Source organism: Camelus ferus, chromosome 8 (assembly GCF_009834535.1).
Source record: "Camelus ferus isolate YT-003-E chromosome 8, BCGSAC_Cfer_1.0, whole genome shotgun sequence".
Lineage (NCBI taxonomy): Eukaryota > Metazoa > Chordata > Mammalia > Artiodactyla > Camelidae > Camelus > Camelus ferus.
This window is the reverse complement of record NC_045703.1, coordinates 51,320,615-51,346,627: the sequence shown is the minus strand read 5'-3', so window position 1 is coordinate 51,346,627 and position 26,013 is coordinate 51,320,615. Positions and strand designations below refer to the sequence as shown.

Sequence of the window (26,013 nt, the reverse complement as noted above, 5' to 3'; positions counted from 1 at the left end):
GGAGACAGAGAGAGAAGTGAGGAGGCAGCTGTGGCTTAAGTAAAGGCAAAGGAATCACGGCAGGAGTCGCACAGATGGAGTAGAAAGTTTGTGTTGTAGAAGTATTTGGGAGGTAAAGCAGGCAGCAAAACTTTCAACTACTGTATATACACTGTATATAAAAGAAAGTCCAGGATGATCTTGGAGTTTTAATTTTGGTGACCAAGGTGATGGAGGTACTACAGAAGCTACAGAAAGAAGCTAATTGTTTAGGGATGAGAGGGCAACCAGGGTACTGGTTGAGATTAAAGCATTTGAGGGAGAATCCAGGTGGTGCCATCTTGCTGGAAGTGGGATATAAAAGTCTGAAGCTTACAGGAAAAGTGTGGACTGAAGATACATGTTTGCAAGTCATAATTTTATAGGTAAGGGCTGAAATCATGGAAGATGATGATGTAACACACACAGACACACACAGACACACACACACACACAATGTGTAGAATGAACAGAAGAATAGTATAAGGAAAGAAGCCCAGAGAATCCAACCCTGAATGAAGGCGGGGGTAGAGGAAGACTAGCAAATTAAAGAGAAAGGGAAGGAATGGATAGAGAGATTCAACGGGGAACTCGTGGGAAAAAAAATAAAACAAAAAACAAAAAACCTCTGACAGCTGGTAGTTGGCTTGACAACCAAAAGCTAGAACATGGTGAGCCAGTGCTGAGCATGAGTAATTTCACAGACTGTTAGCACCAGACAAGGTTACTCTGTAATTGTGATAGAACAGGACAAAAACAAGACCACTCCATAATCAGATTTGAACATAGAGAAAACCAAAACACCATGCAACTTTTCCTGACAAAATGTAACTCAGAGTAAAACACTCACTTCCTTGAATCTCCTTCAGTATCACCCAACAGAAGCCTAAGTCTTATTACTAAGCTCCCCAACACACTCTCACGGAGACACCCCTATGGTGTGCAGTCTCCCTTGTGGCAGTGAGTTAATAAATCTAATTTTGTTTGACTATAGGTGTGTTCCTGGTGGTCTTTGGGCACTGGACTTTAACATCTTCACAGAAGCCAAGAGAGTAGAGAGTTTCATGGAGGGAGATACCAAAGTACCTAGTGCAACAGAGGCCAATGATATCCATTGAATTTGGCAAACAGCTTACTGGTGGCCTTTGTGAGAGCAGTTTCGGTAGGATATTGGGGGTAGATGCGGTGATGTGCTCTTACAAGCTTGAGATGGATGATTATGTCTGTTCTTCCTAACTCTGTTCAGTGACATCAAATAAGTAACTGGAAGTCTGCCATGGGGGAGAATCTATACCAGAAATTGGCTAATGCTATAAATCAAGGATTTGTTTTTCTTCAGAAAGTTGGTTGTTAAACTTTGGCCATCACATCACTAGGTAGAAGAGAGATAACATAGCTGAGGAAGGAAGACGGGGAGGGAGAGTAGAGATAATTAAAAGCATGCATAAGCCAAGGAGAAGAGATTGGACAAGGATTAGAGGGGAAACAGAGGGTCGGCAAGAGCTAGAACTCAGATTCCCTGATTTTCTGTTCAGTGCTTCTTGTACTATCGCTTCTTCTGTCGCACTGCTGTGCATCTGGTTTACTAGTGAGAGCCCAGGAACTTACACAGGGATCATTTCACTACAGCTTGGGAGAGAACTGGCAGTGGGCTGGAGGCTTGTGAGGGCAAGGGGAGGAGAGAAAGAAGGAAACTCCTGGAGGAACATCTCCCAAACTCTCACGAGTGGTTATTGTAAACATCGCGCTCTCTGGTGTCAAACGGCCTAGTGGGGAGGGTGGATTTGCCACTCGGGGAATGTGCAGTCTCGAGCAAGCTGATTAACTCCTTTGTGCCCCAGTCGTCTCACCTAAACAGAGATAATAGTAGTAAACACCTCATCGGGGGCATGTGAAACACGGGCATATAGCAAACTCCCAACAAACGCGAGGTAGTTGTTACTCTTATTATTACTATTACTTTTTCTGGGTAGGGATAAGCCAACTAAAATTTTTAATTTTAAAATTATATATCTATTTATTTTTGTTTGAAATATTAATTCCTTTTATAACCATAAAGTCCCCAAATTTATAAAAATAACTTGTTTTTTTCGGGTACAATTTACATTGTTGAGCGTTTTGCCATCCCTACCTTAGCCAGTAGGGGGAACTATTTAACCGTCTACGAGCCACTGTAATCCACCGTTTCAGGAAGACGGCTAGGAGGAATGATTGCGTTGTCTAAGATAATGATTTACCGTGAATATTCATACACAGAATTTGCTCCTTATAAACATGAAAAGTCCCATTTCCAATCTTATTAAAGTGGAAAATCTCTGTGAATATCATCATCGTCACCATCATCAACACTTCCGTTGTAGTTTACTACATGCAGGCAGTATCCTGAGTATTTTGCATATATTAGCTCTCTTACAACTCAGCAATACTCATTCCAACGCTCTGGGGTGAGCGCTATTCATTTTATAGACGAGAAAACTGAGGCACAAAGACGTCAAGTGGCCCAACGTCACACAGCTAGTGTGAGAAAGGATCCTCTGCACCTGAGCTCTCTGGTTCCACCGTCTGTGAATCATGGGAGAGGTATGTTATTGTTCGAAACCAATCAGGGTCACTTTGGATCTCTTCCAGAAATTCTGAAGGGCTACTTTCCTGCCTTCCACTTCAGCATTATTGAGCTCTTTTCCTCAAATCTACTGAAACAAGAGAAAGAAGTTATATCTAGTCCGAAATTATTCAGAGATACTGATACCAATGAAACTCTCAATCTGTCTAAAGCCACTTTGCCTGTGATTAGCACTTCGATTTGTAAGAATATGATTTTTCTTCACAAATATATTCTACAACGAATTCAACAAGTATTTTCATTACTTCTGAAAACTCTGAGAGCATTTTCTTTACATAATCTACACTGTATGCTGTTAACTCTGGGCAGAATACCCCCTGTGCTACTCTTTGAAGGGGAAAAGATTTGCCTTTAATGAAAATGTGTGAACTTGGTTTATGTAAAATGAAGGAGGGAGGAATTATTTCATGTGTTTCAGACAGTAACTTTCTCAGGAATTTTCTTTTATTTGTCCTCAGAAATTGCTAGAGAACTGCACAACCCAAAATAGTATTCTGTTTCTGTTGAGAATACCAAACTGAAATACAGGAGACAGTTTTAAACATTGCTAAGTATTTTCCACTTCTTTCACGTTAAATTAATGGAAAAAGTAAGGGATTCACATTAGAGAGATGCAAATCAAAACCATCGTGTGGTATTTCCTCACACGTGTCAGAATGGCTATCACCAAAAAGACCACAAATAACAAATGCTGGCAAGCATGTGGAGAAAAGGTAACTCTCCTATACTATTGGTGGGAATGTAAATTGGTGTAGCCACTATGGAAAACAGTATGCAGTTTCCTTAAAAAAACTAAAACTAGAAACTACCATATGATCCAGCAATTCCACTCCTGGGTATATATCTGGAAAAAATGAAGACACTAATTTGAAAAGATACATGCACCTCAATGTTCATAGTAGCATTATTTATAATAGCCAAGGTATGGATGCAACCTAAGTGTCCATCAACAGATGAATGGATAAAGAAAATATTATACATATACACACATATATACACACACACATATATATTGGAATATTAAAGCAGAATGAAATTTTGCCATTTGTAACAACATGGATGAACTTGGGGAGTATTATGCTTAGTAAAATAACTCTGAGAAAGACAAATACTGTATATAATAACTTATTTATGTGGAATCTAAAAAAATAAAATGAATGAATATAACAAAAAGTGACTCTCAGATCTAGAGAACTAGTGGTTATCAGTGGGAAGAGGGAAGGAGGGCAAGCTAGGGTAGGGAATTAAGAGGCACAAACTTTGATGTATAAAATAAATAAGCTACAAGGATATATTGCACAGCACAGGGACTATAGCTAATATTTCATAATAACTTTAAATGGAGTTTAATCTATAAAAATATTGAATCACTATGTTATACTCCTGAAACTAATATAAATATTGTAAATCAATAATACTTCAATAAAAAAGGATGTGATTCAGAACAAATCTTTGGAGGTACAAGGTAAGATATGATACCCTCATTGGATGTTCTTCATGATTCGCCCAAGGCTGTAGTGGTGCGGACACGGAGAAACTGTTTCTCCTCAGTGCCACTCCCCGCTGGCACCCCACCCTCCCTGCCACACCTGAGGAGTCACGACGGTGACAGAAGCAGGGCCAGGACGCTGGTGGTGGGATTTTAGGAGCTTGTTGCATGCTGATATATGACTCTTTCCTTCCTTCCTTCCTTCCTTCCTCTCTCTGTCTCTCTCTCTTTTTCTGTCTCTCTCTTTCTCTCCTTTCAGGAGAAACCTCAAAATAGTAAATGAAAAATAGTAGAGGAAGTGGATTCTAAATAGGTAGAGATTTGTTAAAGGGAGTGAACTGTCACAGACAGGAAGTGAATTTATCTGGAGAAGCCGGATGAAGCGCTTTCAAGACCGAAATAAACATTTGTCAAATTCAGTGTGTTCACGCAGAGTATGTTTATCGCGCTCCCCTTAGGACCCAGACACGGTGCTAGGCCCCAGGGATACACAGAGAAATAAAACATAACCTCTTGGTCAAAGAGCTGGCAACCCAGCGGGGAAGGCGGGGATGTAAACAGTTAAGAGTTTGAAGCAGCCATGGTACAAGGTACAGAGGTGGAGCCCAGCAGGAAGTGCCCGGAAGGATCAGGGACTGGCTCCTGCGTCCGGGACACGCACCCAAACGGAGTGCAGCAATGACCCAGGTACAACATGAACACCCATCTCAAATGGCTCAAAACTTAAATATGGTATTGTTGAAAATCAGACCCATGATCAGACCTCAGGGGTCAAATATTTAGCTGGTGATGCGCAGGTTAAAATGTGTACACGTTGAAGCACTGAGAAGTAAAGCACTGGGTGCGAGACGACCAAGTAGGAGGGAAACTAGGCTGCGGGTCCCCGCGGCTCCAGGTCGCTCCGGGCAGGGTTAAGCCCACCCACACCCGGTGTAACCCGATCCCAGTCCCGCCTCCCACCCCCCGCGCGCGCCCGGCCCCGCCGGGCAGGTCGGGGCGGCGCGCCCTGAGTCACCGGAATCTAGGTGGGGCCAGCGCCGCGCCCCCGCGGCCAGCCCCGAGCCGCGTCCTCCCGGAGCCGCCTCCCCGCGGCCTCTTCCCTTTTGTCGTGCTCCCCGCACTCCAGGGCCACTCTCCGCCGGCGTCCGAGCCCCGCGCGCTGCTCTCCTCCGCGCCGCCACCGTCAAGATGCTGCGCTGCGGCCTGGCCTGCGAGCGCTGCAGGTGGATCCTGCCCCTGCTCCTGCTCTGCGCCATCCCATTCGACATCATTGCGCTGGCCGGCCGCGGATGGCTGCAGTCGAGCAACCACATCGAGACATCCTCGCTGTGGTGGAAATGTAATGAGGAGGGTGGCGGCAGCGGATCCTACGAGGAAGGCTGCCTGAGTCTCATGGAATATGGTGAGTGCCGCCGCCTCCGGGAAGCCCTCACGCCGGCGTTTGAGTGTGCGCTGGCGCCCTGGCGCCCTGGGAGTGCGCGGCCTACTGAAGCCGCCCCACGTGAAGGGATTAAACAGGGTCGGGGATAAAAGGTGATTCAACAAAAATCTCTAGCGTTTAGGTTCATAATCCGACCCGAACAAAATAAAAGCAGTAAAATTAAAAATAAAAAAGTAAAATAAAAAAAATTAAGCTTTGAGTGGCCAAAAGCAGGCTCGACGCTGGAAGAAAATGGCCCTTAGTTCAGACTATGTTTTGTAGGGTCTGTCAGGCGTAAAAGATGATCTGAGCTTTTTGACAGGGGTTTGATGAGCAAATATAATCAACGAAGTATATTTTGTTGGAGACCTACTGAAATTTCTTCCCATTTCGCCGCCGCCTCCTCTGGTTCTTATAATTAAAATATAAGTATTTAAAAAGCGTACCTTCCCCAGTGTTGATGTATTCTTCGTTTACCTTTAATCAAGGGAAAGCAGTTCTTCCATTAAAAAAGCCTTTTCAGTCAGAGTTTTAGCAGTGATGATTTCAGTAGATACTGCGGTGTTTAATGCTTCAGGCTAGTTCTCGTTAGGGAGTGTCTTTTTGGCCTAAGCCTGGCATTGCTGTTTAGAAAACTTTATTTTGAATTGATTTGAAACCTAAAAAGCAGACACATCTACACCAGCGAAATGTAGCAGAGTTGATAAATGTACTATATTACAGTTGGAGTATTTTACTTTTCCAGCATGAAGGACGCCTCAGTCCTCTCACTTGTTAATAGACAGTACTAGAGAGGAGCTGCTCTGGTCTGGTGCCACCCCCTGCTCACAGATAAGTGGGAAGGACAGCTGGAGTCTATTGTGATTCGCGGTGTGTGTGGGGTCCAGGAGAGAAGGGTTTAAATATGAGCATAATCATAAGCTTAAAGCCAAATACTGCTGAATGGGGCCTTACCAATCCAGTTTAATAGTTTTAAACAAAGAGGGAAGGCTACGCTATTTTTTTTTTTTTTTCATTCTCATCTAGGATCTTTGACGTGCCCCCACCCGCAAAGTGGCTCCCAACCAAACTCTTGTTTATTACTGGGGCGCTGTATCAGGGGCTTGGTGCTTTATTTATCTACTGTGAAATGACTGGAAAGTTCCCACAAGGAATTTTCCCTCCAAAAGAGGCATGGCCCTCATTAGCAGGTAATAAAATGTAAAGACTATATGGAATTCCTACTTTCCATAGGCCTGTGTTTTTCCTTTCATAGGAAGCAAACAGCACGCCTGCCAGGGTTTGTGTTACCCCATGTCGGCTAGAGTTTTGAAAGGAATTAAGTTCTTTGAAATAATGTCTGTTATCTTCTAGTTAAAATGCATTTGAGTTCAGTATCTCATAGGGGATCTAATAGGCCTAGATCTAATAGGTGTGTTTTTAAACAGATTTTGATAATCATATCTCACTGCAAGGACTAAGGCAGATCCCAAATCGCTGGGCAACCCTCCGCACGTGGATTAAGCAGGCCGGGGCTGCGGCGGGGAGAGGGGTGTGGGCGGGACCCGGGCCGGCACAATTGCTGAGACGTGATCGGGCCTGCGAGGCTCTGGCTGTGACCACAGCCCTCTTGCGAAACACACACAATGCAGTTTTTCTTTTCTTTGACTTGCAGGATGAACTCACCTTCCGAGGGTGGGGCTCTTCCAACCTCAGGCCAAATCCAGTGCTTTGTGTAGAGAAGGGAGTGAGTAGGTTTTGTTTCTCAGTTTAATACTTTAATTAGACAGGAGTCTAAAGCACTCACTTTTTTTAAATTGTAAAGAAACCGTGGATTCAGTGTATAGTTTATGTTTCCATTTGATAGAGATATTGGTCTTCGGAAAAGGTCAGTTTTCGAAGTGAGTCTTGAGGAATCTAGTACTACCTTTGTGATGGAGCCGGAAAGATCTTCGTAAATGGGTGGTGGCCTTTGCATTCCGATTTAATTATTCCTGCGGCCTTTGCATAGATAATTAAGTGCCAAGAATCTGTTAGACGTGGCTTTTGCTCAAGCCCTGGAATCAAATCATGAATCTAGCATCCACTGTCATTAGGTGACCATGAGAAAAAGAAAATAGTTATGAATTCAGCAGGAGAGGCCCATCTCAGGCTATTAAGTAAAAGATGAGTTGGGGTAGTTATTATACTTCCGCTCCCCCCCCTGCCTTGGACTGTTGGCTGGTTTTGTCTCACAGGTGTAGGACTTGTGTAGTCCCACGCTGTAGGGCCTTTTCTAGGCGTCTCTAACACTTGAGATTTTCAGATAGCTTCAGTCAGCCTTGCTGAAAACCATACATATTCACATGAGGTCATACTTGATCTAAAATGTAGCATGCAGTTTACCCATCCTCCCACGTATGTACAAACACAAGGATTGAGGTTGATGGCTCTAATTAATAATTAAAATATCTCAATATAGAGAATTAAGTGTGGACTTCCACTGTTCAAAAACTTCTTGCTATGTACTAGAAAATAAATCTTGTGATTTACCACTGTAACTACTAAGAAAGTATCCCTTTTCATTACAACGTGCTTCACTCTCTCTTTTATTAGCTGATATTTATAACATTAATATGTTCATTTTGGTAGTAAAGATGTAAGTGGGTTAATCCTGGTGAGTATCAGCAATATATTCAATAAATAGTTCCTTAGAATTATGTAAAAAGCAGAATGTTATATTTGTCACTGTCATTAACAATTTTTAAAAGAATTTCAGATTACTGTATCACCTCATTTTTCATCAATGAACCACATTATACACTGAATACTTTCTTTTACAAAATAGTGACAACTAAATACAAATACTTGTTTGAATTCTTAAAAAGTCATGGCTTCTGTTCCTCAAAACAGGAAAAGAAAATCTAGATTTAAACATTGAAATGATCATTCAAATGCCATGCATAAATGAAATGCAGAATTAAATTTGAATCCATGTTCACACATATGATTTTTGCACTGCTGGCAGCTTCTTTTCCAGTTTTGAGAGTATATCAGGCGGATATTTTCAGTGTCAGCGATAGAGATTTCAAGTCCTAAAGTAAGCTCTGACTCATCAGGATGGAGACTAATGAAGATAAGGTTATGGATAAGTTACTGGGATAATTGAGATGAATTTATGCTCCAGGAATGACAGTGGGCAACCAGTGTGGCAGCGCTGGAGAGAGAGCCTTTGCCTTGGATCTGAACTCCAGAAATGCAGAGCCTCATTTTTACCAAAGATACCACAGTATGCATGGGATGTCTTTCACAGGAAATCAGCCTTGGATAAGTCAACGAATCAGATTATTATCTGAAATATTTTTAGACCTAGCCCTGTGGTGCATAAAAATATACAGCAAATGCGAAAAATAAATACGAAGTTAGTAGGTTCACATTAGGCTAAATTCACCTTCTAGGATTTCATTTTGAGATTGTTTTTGTGGCTTTTTAGGGGGGCAGGATGAAGTATTCAAATGTGCCTATTTTATGAAATTAGGCATTAGAAGATAGATTCATCTTTGTGGGCATGTATTCACATTCTTATATAGCAAAACAAAAAGTTGGCCACTCAATTGATTTTTTTATAACTAAAAAAAAATATGTATATTGATTTATAAAAGCTGAAAGGCTGGGAACTGGTAATCTTGCCCCGTTTACTCCACATTTGCTGCACTTAGCAGCAACCACTCAAAAGCCTCAATTCCTTTTTAGTGACCGAACTTGTCTGCTCCCTGTAACAGGCAGACTCCCAGGCTGCTAGAATTAGGGGGGATTAGGGTCCAGCTACTCAGGCTTTCTCCAGAGCCCCCATCAGCATCACCCCTGACTGATCTGAACTCCTTCTCTTTGTTCAGCAGTTTAACTCCCTTCTCTCCACAATGCTATTTGTGTGTAGCTCTCTCACACCAGCAGAGCTGAAATGTGCTTCTCTGTAAATTCTACTTTCCAGCCCATCTTCCAGCGGACATACTTTCAAACATTTGAGGGTAGATTCCATTTGAGAGTATCTTGTCTGAATTCACATAAGATCATAAAGGAGTCAAGTATCATAGTTCCATAAGAACCAGTGGGGAAAGAGTTCTCATCTGGCTCAGTGTCAGAGGAAAATGTGGAGCATGCAAAGAATCTCACACCTACTGTGGAATCTCTCCCCTGTGACCCCGCCATCATTCCTCCTTCAAACCATTCCTTTCCCACCTTCCAAAACTTCTGCAGAATCGCTTCTTTCTATGTTGATTTTTTTTTTTGGAGGCTTGTGATGAGTGGTCCTCTAGGTTTTTGCTACTCAAAGTGTCGCAGACCCGCAGCACCAGCGTTACTTGGGAGGTTATTGGACACTCAGTGTCAGGCCCCACCTTCTGAACTGGAATCTATATTTTAACAATGCACTTCTAAGTTACAGAAGCCCTGGCCTTAATAATGCAGATTTCTTCCTCATTGAATATGCAACAACCTCTTTGAATGTGTCATCCACCCCTGCTTATGTTTATTTGTAGGCGGTGTCTTTTTTATTTTTTCAATTGTGGGCTCATCCAGTTTTCATTTCTGCTTGTGTATGACATAAAAAACCCTATAGAAACAATAGAAAGAAATCTGACAAAATCTCCGATTCACTAGGTGGGGCTTTCAGTATTGTTAATAGATGAATAGGTGATGATTTCCATGTTGTTGATTTAATGCTGAGTCTTTGCAAGAGGTAGCAAAATTTGATAAGCCATTCTTCATCTAAATGGATCTTGAATGAATCTTCTTTATAAGTAGGTTTATAATGTTGCTGATTTCTTTGAAACATGAACTTATTTGAGCAATACTTAGAAAATAAACTTAGGACAGAAAAAATTATAGATAAAAAACATCAAATTTCTTCTCTTAAGGAAACAAAACAAACAAAAAGCATTCCTACATAGAAACTGTTTACTTGGACTACAGAATGCTTCTATTGTTTCAATTCAAAGGAAGATAATTGACAGAATCTTCCCTGACTCTCCTGCACGCGCGTGCTCGTGCGCGCGCGCACACACACATGTGTGCACACACACACAAATTCTGCTTATTTGAATTTAATGATTGCACTTAATTCAACTTAATGATTGGCAGTAGCCATAAAAAGATCCATAGAAATGAGACTAATTGACAGTGGGTCACATACGGAAAGTTACATGCTCCTTTTTGGCAAGGCTACATCTGTTTTTATAAGATTAATCATCTATCTTAGTTATTCTCAAATTTTAGTTTGCACGTAAGAAATATCAGTAAAATGCAGATTAGGAAAGGCAATAACATTAAGTGTAAAAATTTTAATGAAGGACAGACTTGTCTTTGGAATAGATGAAGGTGGACAGTCTGTCTTCAAGGAACTGAGGACCATCTGTGGAATCATGAAAGAAGTAGATCTAGGATAAGTGTTCAAAGTTGATATTCTTCCATGGAAACAACCTAAATGTCCATCAACAGATGACTGGATAAAGAAGTTTTGGTATATTTATATGATAGAATACTATTCAGCCATGAAAAAGAGTAATGCCATTGGCAGCAACATGGATGGACCTGGAGATCGTCATTCTAAGTGAAGTAAGCCAGAAAGAGAAAGAAAAGTAACATATGATATCACTCATATGTGGAAGATAAAAAAAAAAGACACAAATGAACTTATTTACAAAATAGAAGCAGACTCACATAGTAAACAAACTTACAGTTACTGAGGGGAAAGGGGGTTGGAAGGGATAAATTGGGAGTTCAACATTTGCAGATACTAACTACTACATATAAAATAGATAAACAACAAGTTTGTACTGCATAGCACAAGGAACTATATTCAATATCTTGTAGTAACTTATAATGGAAAAGAATATGCAAAGGAATACATGTATGTATATGAATGCCTGAAACATTACACTGTCCACCAGAAATTGAGTTGCTGACATGAAACGTCAAGTTGCCTTACTTTTTACCCATCAGTCAGGACCTTCAGAGCCATGTCAGGATTTCTATCTTAAATGATTGTTAAATGATTCAACGTGGGTGTTTCCACGCTACAAGGAGCAGGTTTTACACGCTTCACTTCCAAAGCAGCCTTTCTCCAGACAAAACGTTGCTTAATTTTCCATTTTGATTTCTTTTAGACTCAGCGTTTTAAATAAGCAAGACGTTAATCGAGCCGATTTAACATAGCATAGATAAAGTTCTTAAAATGATCTGTTTATATTCACTTGTTGGTTTTAGGTTAGATGAATTGGCTTACTATTTCTTTTATTTAATTCCTTTCAAGTACCTGAAACTAAGTGAAAATTACACCTCAGCTGTAACCTCAGAGGAAGAGATAATAGCAGTAATCTAATTTTGCATTGATCTTCCTTAAATAAACAGGCAAAATGATTGATCCGACTCTTTATAGCAATATCATACACAGTTTATTTAACTGTACCTTTAAAACCTTAATCTGCAATTGTCAACGTTTGATTATTAAATATGTTCCCTGTTGGATGTTTTTCCTGTTTTTATTGAAAACACATTCTGCTGTACAATTTATCTTCATTAACTTTGCATTCCTCTGCATGCTCATACAGCTTTGTTGCCTTTTCTTTGTGCAGTTTCAAACCTGTGAATTCAGTTTAAAAAGAAAAATCAGTGTCTGCTTATTTTAATTGAATTATTATATTTATTTGAATTTAATGATTGGCGTTTGCCATAAAAATCTATATGTAAGTGACAGCGGGTCACATACTGAAAGTTACATGCCCCTTTTTGGCAGTGCAGCATCTGTTTTTATAAGGAGATTATCATCTATCTTAATTGTTTTCTAACTTTATAAATGTAAGAAATACTAGTAAAATGCAGATTCTTGGGCATTACCTTTCCAGCTCTGAGTCCATATGTCTGGAGGGAGCACAGGAATCTGTATTTTTATAAGCACACTGATGATTATTGAGTCAATGGTCTATGGACTAGACTTTGAGATGGTCTGATTAATTAATGTTCTTTCCAAAGCATGGTCTCTCTTCCCTGGAAAGTTATTTTACTCGAAGGGAGGAGACAAATGTGAGAAAAGAGACTTAATTTCACATTTTGGCTTTATGTCTATTTTATTTTTTTTTATAAATTTTTTTTTGTGGGGGGGTAATTAGGTTTTAATTAATTAATTAATTTTAATGGAGGTATTGGGGATTGAACCCAGGACCTCGTGCATGTTAAGCACACACTCTGCCACTGAGCTATACCCTCCCCCCCATCCATATCTATTTTAAAATAAAACGTTCTATTTTACCTTGGTCCTAAAATCTCTTATTGATCGCATAGGAAGAGCAAGACTTGGAGGAAAGTAATAAAAATTATAAATATAAAACTAGACCCACTTGTGTACCATCTCACACACAAGTCAGTGCAGGTTGAAGAACGCACATCCTGACCAGTGCCACTGAGGGATAATTTATGTGAAAACGTGGTATTTGAGCATGTAAAAAAAATTTTGAGCCTATGCCTTCTCCTTAATTACCTACTATGCCCCAGTCATTCATGACTCCGGAGGAAGATTTGGAGGGAGCGTGGGCCTGGAGAAGGGAACAGGGGACCTTAGCGCAGGTCTGTCTCTAAGAATTGAAGATATAAACATGCAGTGGAGAACTGAGGACCAGTCTTCACGTGACAGCGTAAAACCTTGTGAACGTCGAATGAAATGAAAAATTGAGGTACTGGAGAAAGCTGTAGGAGTCCATGAGGAAATTGTTGAACAGTGAGGGTGAATTAAGAGCTCCATGACTTTTCGCACAAGAACTCTCATCCTCACAATCATCTTAAAATAAGGCATCTTAGCCTTGGTTGATAGACATGCAGACTGACAATGGCTAACAGGTGGCAGAGGCAGAGGATAATGAGGTCCACTTGGCCCCAAAGCCCTTGTCCTTTCTGCTATTGATTATCTTTGCTTGACGTTGACCAGTCTGATGAGCGAGAATTTAGTGAGGTTCCATTTGTCAGCAGAGCTGTGTTAGCGTAGGAAGGAGTAGAACCAGGGGCAGAGGAGCACACGACTCTCCTTTTCAAATGCAGTAAAGAGAAATAGGTTAATGGTGCCTGTTCCGCCATTAATGAATGAATGGATAAACATAACGTGGGCTAGCCATCCAATAGAATAATTACTGGTTATAAAGAGGACTGCAATACAGGGACATGATGCTACCACAGGGGTGAACCCGGAACATGTCATGCTAAGTGAAAGCATGACAGTCACAAAAGCCACCTAGTATAAAGTTCCCTTTATATGAAATGTCCAGAATTAGGCAAATTTATAGAGACAAAGTAGATTAGTGGATGTGGGAAACTGAAGGAAGGAGGGGGTGACTGCTAGCGGACATGGGGTTTCCTTATGGAGTGATGAAAATTTTGGAACTGTAAGCAGTGATGGTTGCACAACACTGTGAATATAGTAAAACCTCCTGAATTGTGTACACTTTAAACAGATGAATTTTATGGTATACACATTATATCTTAAAAAAAAATAAAAGAGTCATGTTCTGGATTCAGACAGGCTGGAAGTCAACCCGGCTTGCCAGCTCTGTGGCTATGGGCAGGTTATTTGAACTCTCAACGCCTTAGTGTCACCTCACTTCTCAAATAGAAATAAATGCTAACATAGTGTGAACCTTAAAAAGTTATTATGAGGATTCAGTGAGCTAAGGTATGTCCGGTTCGTAGCCCCGGGCCTGGCAGTGTGATTACTTCATAAATGTTAGTTCCCGCCTCGAGAGGGCAGGTTATGTGGGCAGATTTTAAAAATCAGTGTACTTTGAACAGTAAGCACAACTGGCTGGAATCCTTAGCTTGGGTGTCATGGCGCTTCTCTTGCCACAGGTCAGAGCAGAAGGACGCAGGGCTGGAGCTGCGCAAATAGCTCTTCAAACCTACAGCTCAGTTTCCACCTCATCCTGCTTGTTTTGGGGTCCATATCACTCATAGTAAATTCTGAATAGTTCAGAAGTTAAAATTTAGGCAAAATTTTAGAAAGGTTGTTTGCATGGAAACTTGTTATATACATCACAGCTACTTTACAATTAAATTGTTTTATTTCATATCTCTGCTTAGTCATAAGTACTATGTTTCCAGTGATTATGTTTGCCTGGAACCAAACTTTAACATAGAACAAAGATCCCTTTAAAGGTATTTGAAATAGTTCTGGAAGAGATTGTATTTTGAATTGTTCAGTATCAAAAATACTTACCGTGGGCGTGTGGTGGTAGGACTCGAGTGAATCTTCTCATTATACCTGTTTATATGGCCAGTTTACCAAATGAGATATAGTTTAACAAAAGAAATTTAAATCTCATTTCAGAGACACAAACATTCGTCCCAAAACCCAGGGGAGAAGGCATTACTGCATGTCAGTATGTTAATGTCTGACCTATGAATTGCCCATTCTTCCCTTAAAATATGGAGATGCTTAAGTATTGTCAAGAGAGAAACTGTCTTTCCACCCAAATATAATTAGTAGAAACAAACAAACAAAAAACCCTATTGATGCTTTGATAAGGAACTTTTAAATTTGGCATGGCTGTCTTACTAATTGCTGTTTCTTTTTTTTTTTTTTTTTTGTAGCGTGGGGGAGGGCAGCTGCTGCCATGCTCCTCTGTGGATTTATCATCCTGGTGATCTGTTTCATCCTCTCCTTCTTTGCCCTCTGTGGACCCCAAATGCTTGTCTTCCTGAGAGTGATCGGAGGCCTGCTGGCCCTGGCTGGTAAGACTGTCAGCAATTCTTTATTCCTTTCTGCAGTGGACATCAGCATAGTAACATCCAGTCCACAAAAGAAGATCCTGGCAATACAGTTCCTGATCTGTTCTTGGAAAATGTGTCACCAAAGGCAGAAGTAAGCGAGGAGAGATGTGTTTTAAGTTCTGAATCCCTTTCATTCTCCTGGACTCGTAGACCTGTGTGCACGCACATGTGTAGGCATATATATTATTTTTGCTAACACTAAAAATATTAACTTATGTATTTGGCATAGGAGATGCAAAAATGAAAAAGTAGGCTCTTCTTTACCATCCTGCTTGCTGTTGTACCCCAAATTTTGCACTTTTTGCTTTAGTATAAATAACACACACCTAATATGGAGTGACTTTCTAATTTTCTGTCAGTATTCTGCTCAGTGCCAGGCATCTCTGATATGCAAAATTCAGTCATCTCTTTTGGATCATGATTAACTAAATTCCCCTAAGCCCCTTTTATCAGCATTATTGAGGTGGGTTTAACACTTATTTTAAGGCAGAAATGTTGTGGAAGAGGAAGTTAATCTATCATTTGCACACATTCATTCCTCCATGCATTCTTACTTTGGGATTTTTCCCCTTCCTTTTAGCTGTGTTCCAGATCATCTCCCTGGTAATCTACCCTGTGAAGTACACCCAGACCTTCAACCTGCACGCCAACGTTGGTGTCACTTACATCTATAACTGGGCCTACGGCTTCGGGTGGGCGGCCACGATTATCATGATCGGCTGTGCCTTCTTCTTCTGTTGCCTCCCCAACTATGAAGATGACCTCCTGGGCAACGCCAAGCCCAGGTACTTCTACACATCCGCCTAAGGTGGGGAATGAGCAGGAGAAAATCGCTGCTGCCGAGATGATTCCAGAGAAAGAAACTGTTTTCCCCGGAAGACTTTGAACCTGTTTTGGGGGGGCGGTGTCATATCATTAAACTCTACTCAAAATGCTAAAGTGATTTGGGAGAAAAATATTTTTTAAGTGGTGTGATAGTTTCATATTCATCTTTTATATGTGTTTTGTAGAGTTAAATAAGACTGACTTCTTTTAACGAATTACCTATAATATGCCAATATTTCCTTGTAACTATACATATCATTTATATGGCATTTGTAAAAGAATATGAGTATGAAACTTACCACATAATTTATAAGGTAAAAATGAGAAGGCTTCAAAGATTTAAGTAATCTGATCAGATTTCTGTTTTTCCCAGATGGAATGGACTGGGTCTATTAAGGGCTCAGGAGAGGAGGGCGATATTGGTAAAAAATTGTCAGTGAGCAAATATCCTAAAAGAAATGCAAAAAACGAATACTGTTTTCAAGCCCTCAGCTCTTTAAAGATGCACAATAGTTTCCTAAATGCATATCATTTGTGAGCATTTCTAATTAATATCGTGAATAACTGATTTGGGGCTCAGCTTCCCAGTAACTTGATATGGCATCTAGGAAAGTATTCTTTCACGACCAAAGCCTGTTGCAGTAGTAAGGTGTACTTAAGTAGTGAAATGTTAAGATGAAAATTTCTCTTTTAAAGGGGGTTTATAGGGTTGGGGTGCGGTAAAATGCTATGTTAGTACTGTTTGGTGTCTATATGTTCTAGACCAGAGTAGGCTGGATTGAAGATGGACTGGTCTAATTCATCATGACTGATGGATATGATTAGGTTGTTCAGGAAAGCATTAGAAGGGCCATTCCTATCACAAAAGTACATTACAACAGCCTAAAGAGAAGAAATGGCTTGAATTTTTCATCTTAGGTTTGACTGGACTCTAATCATATAGACACAGCTTCTGATAGATTGCAACTGTAAGCAAAAAGTGAAATAGAGCTGAAAACCTGGCTTTCCTTGACAAACAGATTTAAAATATCTGATGTAAAACATGCAACAGGAGAATTCAGGGATATGGGATTTCTCTGAATGGCAAACATGATATATGCATGGATTATTATTTTTTTTTTACTATTTGTACTTACCTAATGAAAACCAATTCATTTTATATATCAAATTATTATTTTGTAAGTTGTGAAAATAAACAGTTGCAGTTTTCATAATGATTTCTTCCCAATAAACCAGGTGTTCTAATCTTGTTTCTAGTTTGCAGTTGTTTGGTTTTGTTTCCCCCCGCCCCCCCCAAAATCGGGGGAAGGGAATTTTTAAAAGATGTTTCGAGTGGAACCCCGGATAAAATGAAAAGATGCTTTTTCTTAGTTTTAAGGGTCTTGCTTATTTCAGGTGAGCATTAAAAAAAAACAACAACCCAATTTTTTGAATGAACTTAAATGGATTCTGGTAGTACACTCCCTGCTCAATGACCAATGCCCAGGACACAGATATCAAACAGTATTATCCAGTGCTGCCACCAGAGGTAAACAGACTAAGAGCTTTCTGGTAGGTCTGGACGCCAGGGAACTTCAGTGTAGTTTAGCTGATGGTTCCTCCTTCTCCCATCTTCTGTGGCACAACTTATGCTTGAGATGGAATCTTCTTCCATTCAGGTCATGGGCCAGCAAGCATTTTCTTTACTTCTTTTCCTCTTGTCCATCTTCCATCTTCTGGTTGGTAGCTTTTTTTCCCACCATGGCTCATGGGTTAATTCTACTCTGGTATATATAAATGTGAAGAAGGGTTTCAGAGTAGCATGGCGGAAGAATGAGGATATTTCTTCTTAGTGCTTCTGCCAGCCAGTTGGTCCTTAGGCATGAATTTTCCTTCTATCCTTTTCAACATTTGAGGTGAGGGGTTCCCATCATAAATCCACAGAAATCTGGAGGATTATTTACACCAAAATTTTTCAAAAAATCTGTGTCAGAGGATTTGAAGTGACCATTAACGATGTTTAAAATGCTGTCTTCTAAAATAATAGCACAGCTAAATCAAGAAGATCATGGATATTGAGAGATTAAAAAACTGGGTCTCCCATTAGACATGAAAATGACTCTTAGGTATAGGTTCTCTGAAGCAAGCATTCTTGTCTTTGGATTATTATTTCCTGTCCAACTTTCTTCTTCCCCTCCTCAATAAATAACACGCTAGACCCTAATGATACACACTTAGGGAAAATGCAACTTCCTGGAACCAATGATCTGTATTAACAGAAGCAATTTCAACTGAAATATTTGTGACAGAGACACACGAAGCATCATTATTTTGATTAAAAATGTTCCGCTTCTTTCAGCCTTGTACCAGTGAGGAGATCTTCCTTTCCTTGTGAGTTCACATTCATTAGGACACATACCTGTGGGCCATAAACAGAGCAAGAGAATTCCAGGGAATTCTGGAGAGTATGAAGAATTTGACCAAGAAGCCAGCCACCTGAAGCTAACAATGCTTGCATGCGATTTCCTGTGGTGATAAAGCTGAGGTGGTTTCTGGCTCTGTAATTAGATGAAGAATTCCCCACCCTTGAAACAAGCAGTTCCCGAACAATTATCTCACGCTCACACTATTAAGTAGTCAGATCTGCCAAGAGCCGTTTACTGCTGACTGTAACAAAGAGGTAACGTGTCAAGGACTGTCAGTTGTCACACGAGGTAACTACAGAGTGGAATTCCTTTTAGCTTCAAAACCGTATTCTGCAGGACTGACATTAAAGTTGGAGAGGCTTTCCTTTTAAAGGGAATGAAAACAATGGAAAAACAGTCATAACTTAATTAGGTTGATTTTTTTTTTTCATTTGCTTTCTTCTTTTTTAAATTGAAGTATAGTCAGTTTACAGTGTTGCATAATTAGGTTGATTTTTGCTACAAACTCCTGCTGACCATCCTATTAATAAACACAAATGCTGAATGGACTTTTGTTTTCCCAGGGACACCTGAAAGGGCATATTTGAGTCTCATCCCTTTGTTAGCTCTTGCTAGCAGCGCAGGAGTTCATGGCTTGTGCTGTTTACTCCTCCTCCTGTCTCATAACCTCATCTGTAAAATGATTGCAATGATCCTGTTTCCTTCAGACTTCTCCGACTCAGTGTGTTTGTATGTGTATCTGCTCATTTGTTAAATTACTCAAATATTCTTGGGAAAAGGACAAAGGGTAAAGTGATGCTATTTTTTGGTGTGTTTTTTCATAACTAGACATGGTAATTAATATCTTCTTATTATTGTGATGGAATTTTTTTCTTTCATTGAAAAATTAGAGAATATTCCTTTAACTGGAAGAACTACTAAATGAATGCATGCAAACTCTATCATGAAGCTAAGTAACCCTGAAGCCTAGAAGATCTTTATCTATCTAACAGAGAGCTTCTGATTCAATATGGAAGGAACTCAATTAAACAATCACTTCGGACCAGTATAGAAAAAAGTGTAGAATAGGAAACAAGTGCCAGAGGAAATAAATCCATAACCAAAGAGGGATATATCAGCTAACCAGAGAATTTGTCAAATTTCTGGCAGATGAGAAATGAGTGACATCGTCAATACAGCAGTGAAGCTGCCACCAGAATAAACCCGAGTTGGCTGTCAGGGAAGTAACAGCTGTGCTGCTTGATAAGACAAAGGAGTGCCAAGCTTGGTGTTGGCAGGAGACAAGTCGGACAGGGAAGGGAGGAGGGTGTAAATCAGGGGGATTAGTCAGAGGTCTGCCCCAGTTGGCCTGGCTTCCCGTTCTCCCACCAGACTCCCACCTAAAACTTACAGAGTAAAAGGACCCAGAGATGATGGTCATGCTTTCTAAACAGTATTTAACCTACCTCACCTAGACCCTCTGATATGGACTTAATTATTCTTAATTGTTCAGAGAAGAAATGGAAGCACAGGTTTGTGAAGTAACCTTCTCAAGGTCAGACAGCTGGTAAATAACAACATTAACAACAGATACAAAATACACCGCGTTGTGATATGGTGTGGCAGGCAGGCCACAGTCCAGTAGGCATTGATACCAGCTGAGGATTCCAGGCTTCCCCTCTTCCCATTGGGTTGGTGCGGGTCTGTCAATCTCTTCCATTCTCCATATTCCAGGGAGGATCCTGCCTCGCCTGTGTGTTTTGGAGGGCATTTTATAATGAAGTATGGAGCAACAAAGGTGGAGGACCAGAGCGTAAAGTACTAGGCCTGAGTGAGGGCTGGTTCTTCAGAGAGTTGGGGGTGAGAGGCAGATGAAGGAAATTAATGGGAAAGAGGTAAAAAGGAATTTAAAAGCTCTTCCAGAATCTCTATCTCACTGCACTGTTTGAGAAACACAGTTCACACTGTGTTGAGTTTTCATGATTGGACTGTCTTTTTTTGGGAGCACTTCTCTGTGCTTCGACTGTGACTCCTTGAGTCATGACTTCATAAGCATCACAGGTATAAGTATTTTCCAAATCATCCCAGGGGTGTGGTTGACTTGAGAGGGTCCAGCCTTGATGGAGAGGGCATCGTAAATAAAACCCTTTTATCTTCTTTCCGAAGCACTAGTTTTTAGACTTTCTAAAATGCACTGCTTTTAGTATTACAGATTACTAGTCCTAACCGAAGTACAATTTTTTAAGACAATAGAATCATCCACACACTGTATAGAATATGCATCTTAATTGTCGTTTATAAGATGTTTTGAAAAATGTATTCCAGAAAAAAACAAGGTGAATGTATGATATTCACATAGAGCATGGAATCCATAAATATAGCTACACCACGTCTTATCCTTCAGGCTTTTGTTCCACTGTGGAATATTCTTGATCAGAAAGGGAAATGCACGGAAGGGCTCCTTTTCACTTCCCCACATCATCACCCAAGTACTGTAAGCAGAGGAACGTGCACGCAAAACCCCCAGTTTTACCTCAAATTTTTGTACAAATGTTTATTCTGAAATACAGCCAGCCTTGTTTCACTATAAACATGTTTTAAATCACAAGTTAATTAATTATTTAACCCTCTACTTTCACTCCACAAATCTTCAGCTAGAGTGATATACGTAAATGAAGCTTCTCACATTTGGGGAAGACGCTGTCTCCTTAGAGGTAATTATCCAAACTCCCAACACCTGAACTTTAATTTAGGTGGACGATATGAAGAAACATTTTTAATAGTCCTCTAATACTTCATTCCCTTCTGAAGAAAGAAATTCAAGGTATTACCAGTAAAACCATAACAGGAATTCAAACAATTCTGACAATCTAAATCGGTCTGAAAAGTGGATGACTTTGAACCAGAATATCCTATAACTATGCAGTGAGGATGTCATTGGAACTGTGGCCAACAGCTCGGCCAGGGGCGGGAGCCGGTTATTTAGGAAGTTGGGTAAAGAGATTCAGTTCCTTCTCTCTTTTTTGAAATCCCTCTTCTTTTTTTCCTCGCTCTTTCTGCAACAGAGTTTTAAAAACAGGATTCTTGGGGGCGAAGATTGCTTTATCTTATCTTTGTAGAGTGGTTTTAGGTTTTAAAATTCCTGAAGACATACTGAGCTGGGGACACACTGGTGGATGATCAGAGCCCTTTGTTTTTTGAGATCATTCTTCAGGGAGCTTGCCTTGCCTTGACACACTTTCAGTGCACTGTTTTTGGATTTCTCAATTCTGGCAAGTATCTGGGTGTGTTTTCAGGGTGTGGCAGAAATGAGTATAACACACCTTAAGTCTGGGAAAAGAGAGCCAGAGAGGGCAATTAAAGGAGGTTCAGATTCTGTCACATTCGTGATGCTTCATTTGTACTATTCTGTGTTTCATTGTTAATTTTAACAAAGTACTCTTTGGCTGCAGAAATAAGGGAAAACCAGAAGCGTATGTGTGTATGTGTGTGTTTAAAGATAGTTCTCTTGTGAACAAATGGAAACCTGTTGATTTAAGTGGCGTAAGATTGTCTTAGTGATAATGAGTCATCAAATAATCATAATAGACAGTTGTATAATGGTTTGCCCAGCCAGTTTTTCCAGTAGGAAGAGTCAAGGGAGCTAACCTGCTACTGTCAGCTGTTTCTGAATAAGTTACTTTTAAGAGAGAACTCACTTGGAAAGTAAATGGCTGAGTGAGATTGTGAAAGCAAGTTCCATATGAGAATTCTCTGTTTCCTGTTCTTTGCTTTCTTTTTTTTTGCTTTTATTTTTTTTAACTTTTTTTTATTGATTTATAATCATTTTACAATGTTGTGCCAAATTCCAGTGTAGAGCACAATTTTTCAGTTATACATGAACATATATATATTCATTGTCACATTTTTTTCTCTGTGAGCAACCATGATCTTGTGTATATTTCCCTGTGCTTTACAGTACAATCCTGTTCTTTGCTTTCTATTCTGGTTACTCAGTGGATGTTCTTAAATGGAAATGCTTCAGTGAAAATTCATATTTTCAAATGCTAGCTCACCCAATTCCTAGTCAAGCAACACCTCCATACCTAACCCTTTTTTCAAGAAAAAAAAAACAAACTGGTTTCAGTGCAGATATAGAAGACTGATGAACTGACGTGTGTATATAGGAAGGTGGCATTTGCCATGATTAATTTCATGTTGACAAAATTGACCGCTGGAATAATCTCCTCTTCTGAGGATGTCTAGGTGGCCAGAAATTGGATATTAAGACTAGAGACATCAACATGATAACATGAATTCCTGGGCGACCCGAAACAAACACCAACGGCTTTTTGTCTCAGAAAGATTAATTAGCCATGAAGGATGCTTCTGCCCTTGCTCTGGAGGGAATCTTTCTGGTAGGGCTCTTAGGGAAAGAACGCATGCAGCATCCCACCAGGAGCACCCTGGGCTGGGTGCCCTTGGGCAGGACACAGCTGCACCGCCCACCAGGCAGCCCTGTCTGTGCAATCAGGGCATCCCAGCACCACGATGGGACAGTCCTCATTCCAAAGAGGAGCCCTGGTACAGATGAAAGTTACTGCCAGAATTGTTCTAAGATGTCAGTCAAGCCTTCATCTTCCCTGCACACATCCGCACACTCGCCTCCCCAAATTTTATTCCGTAAGGTTCAGAAACATGGAGGCATCAGGAACTTAGTACCAGGGTGAATACCCTAGAGGGTAAATTCAAGATTCAGAAACATCACCAATTAGAGCTGAAGCTGAGTCAAATGCCTGTTGCCTTATCCTATTCACATATGCTACAAATACATGGACCTCAGTGGAAACTATGCCACATTAAAAAAAGGAAAGAAGGAAGGAAGGAAGGAAAAGAAAGGAAGAAAGGAAAGAATGCTGCATTGAAGCTCATCAGCTCAGAGTGCTACTTCTGCACTTCCTGACTGAGCAGATTAACAATGAACTTCCAGCTGCAACTGGCTAATTCTTAGCCGAGTGGCCCTGGTGAGGCTCTCTGAGGGCTCCCGGAGGAGCTGTGACTTTCCCACTTGCATAAATTGGTGTTGTCCTCCGCCCATCGCAGAACCAATTTGTTCAAGGAAAGCCATTTCGAGCAGCCTGTTTCCAGCCTTCCACCCGACTTGTCTCAGTTCAGCTTGTTTGGAACCAAGGGGCTTATGTATAAAACATGTCTCGTTGTTCATGTTCTTTTACAGTTTTTTGTTCTAAGAAGAAGTTACGGGAGTTTCTGGAAATACACGTAGAATGGGAGGATGTTACCGACAAGGCAGCTGGTTTTCTTTAGTGTCTCTTTTAGCGGGTCGTTGGAGGAAAGCACTGTTTGGGGCCCTGTGTTTATTTTGGTAACAGAGCAACCCAATCTCTGTCCCTCAGCCTGGAGGGGAGTGAATCACCACAGCATGAGTTAGGACTGGCAGACCAGGTGTAGACAACGCCTACGTTCTAAAATGCAGAACTTAATCCAAAAAACACCTTCTTCACTGAGCAAAGAAGTTCGGAAACTTGGGCAAAATGAAGATCCTCAAAGAAGCTTCATGAGGCTTATATTTCATGTCGAGCTGATACGTTGAACACGGATTTCTCATTTGCAGAAATTAACCGATAGGAATTTTTTTTTCCTTTTGAGTTCTACAGATGTCTTTTGCAAAAGAGAAGCCACCATATAGAATTATCATGTAACATTCTCAGCACAAGGTGAGAGGTCAGATTTTCCCTAGAGAAATGCATACAAAAATTTCCCCCCAAATTCATGTTCTAGATGTTAATAGATGTTACCAGAAAAGAGTCTATGGTCAAATAACTGCAATAATATGTAAGTCTTATCAGTTTCATATATGTTCCAGGCTTTTATTTGACTTCTATAATAATCCTATTAGATAAATGAAGTGTCTCCATTTTAGAGTTTGGGATCCTAAGGTTTAGAGAGGTTAGTGACTTTCAAAGTAAATAATGGAGCCAACATTCAAACCGGGTCTGTTTGACTCCAAAGTCCACTCTTCCACCCACATACAAATATATTTAGGAAATACAGAAGCAAGTACAGTGTAAAGAATTTTTTTTATTACCATATAAATTTCTGAACTATTAATGTGCTAACATGAATTATAAGTCATCAAAAGGTTTTGACAACAGAACACTTTTTCTTTTTCATGGCACCCTGCCTTACTTTGGATTCCTGAGACAAGGACTTGGGGTAGGTAGTTTATTTGGGAGGTGACCCCAGGAAGCAAAAATGAACATAAGAAGAGGATAAAAGCTTAGGATAAAAGATAATCAAGTGTGTGTTTAGAGTCAGATCAACAAGTTGGGGCTCAGGATTGCTGAGGAGCTGTGGAGCGTGCACCTCAAAATAGTTCTACTGAAGGATGCAGAGGCTGGGTTATTTATCCAACGGCTGTCGCCCCTTCTCGCTGAGATTGGCTCCTGAAGTTTAAATCCCAGCCTGTCTGGGCCGCCCTGTGCGCAGGTTGAGCACATTCCCAAGCACCAGGTAAAGCTCTCGGGCCAAGGGGCAGGGAGACAGACACTTGGGGAGGAGCACTGTTGGAGACAAGCAACTGTCGCTGCAGCTGCAGGGCCAGACATGGGCATGGAGACCTGGTGGGACATCAGCACTGTCTGCTGTATAGACCCCCCCCCCCCGCACCCCCATCCTGGCTTTGCTCAGAGCCTCCCTGACCTGCACTGAGCAGGCTCTGATATTGATGCTTTATGGTAGTTGAAGGCCATAGTCTCTAAGCATTATTTAAAAATGAGAAGATGAGTGATGCTGCTGAGGCTTTAACTGATATTTTGTAATAGCGACTATCTCCCTTTGTGATGATCAAAGTTAATTAACCCCAGTACAATAACTCTGATTATTGGCCTGTTGGTTCCCATGCATGAGGAACACGAAGGGACCTGCGGCAGCAGCTTTAGGTGCTTGTCCTGTCCCCTGGCTGAAGCACATCCCCTTGAAGACCCAGCCCTTGAATTCTTCAGAACCTAACATTTCTATCAGCAGGAGCACAAATAGGACACTGGGTACAAGGTGTCTGACTTGTACCGGGGACTGACTCCAGCCCTGAAAGGTCTGTGAGCTGGGACCCTAGCTGAGATTATAAAAGGTTGTTTTAATATCTTATCAGTCTGGCAGCTCTGGGAGATGCAGTAAACAGAAAGATCAGTAGATCTCATGGTCATGTGCCCATTGTCACACCTTTACTTCCTTAGTTTAAGGAAATGTTATACAGGATCTCATATCTATAACTCAGCAACTCCATAAATCCTTGGATACTGTGCTAGCAGGGGCACTGCAGGCAGGGAAGGGAAATGGAAATAAACATCAACCCTGTGGGATGAATGACTGCCCCCTTCCGGATGGGAGGGGCTGATGCAACCAACCTGTCTCTAAGTGGGTGGTTTATTTTTTGAGAGGTGGTTCATTCCACCAACTTCTCTCTCAAACCAACATCCCCAAAGCCCAT

At 40.7% G+C, this 26,013-nt stretch overlaps 1 protein-coding gene across 1 annotated transcript; it reads left to right on the top strand.

Moving 5' to 3' along the window:
- The first annotated feature begins 5,145 nt into the window (after nt 1–5,145).
- On the top strand, nt 5,146–17,393 carry PERP (p53 apoptosis effector related to PMP22). The gene is made up of 3 exons (XM_006188490.3): nt 5,146–5,532; nt 15,139–15,279; nt 15,899–17,393. The coding sequence occupies exons 1-3, from the start codon at nt 5,319–5,321 to the stop codon at nt 16,123–16,125; spliced, it is 582 nt and encodes a 193-aa protein (XP_006188552.2). The 5' UTR covers nt 5,146–5,318; the 3' UTR covers nt 16,126–17,393.
- The last annotated feature ends 8,620 nt before the right edge of the window (nt 17,394–26,013 follow it).

Bases quoted from the DNA above. Each gene is read 5' to 3' on its own strand.
- PERP (XM_006188490.3), top strand. From the start codon at position 5,319: ATGCTGCGCTGCGGCCTGGCCTGCGAGCGCTGCAGGTGGATCCTGCCC. The intron at 5,533-15,138 runs GTGAGTGCCGCC...TTTTTTTTGTAG, and splicing joins CCTGAGTCTCATGGAATATG to CGTGGGGGAGGGCAGCTGCT. The intron at 15,280-15,898 runs GTAAGACTGTCA...CCTTCCTTTTAG, and splicing joins AGGCCTGCTGGCCCTGGCTG to CTGTGTTCCAGATCATCTCC.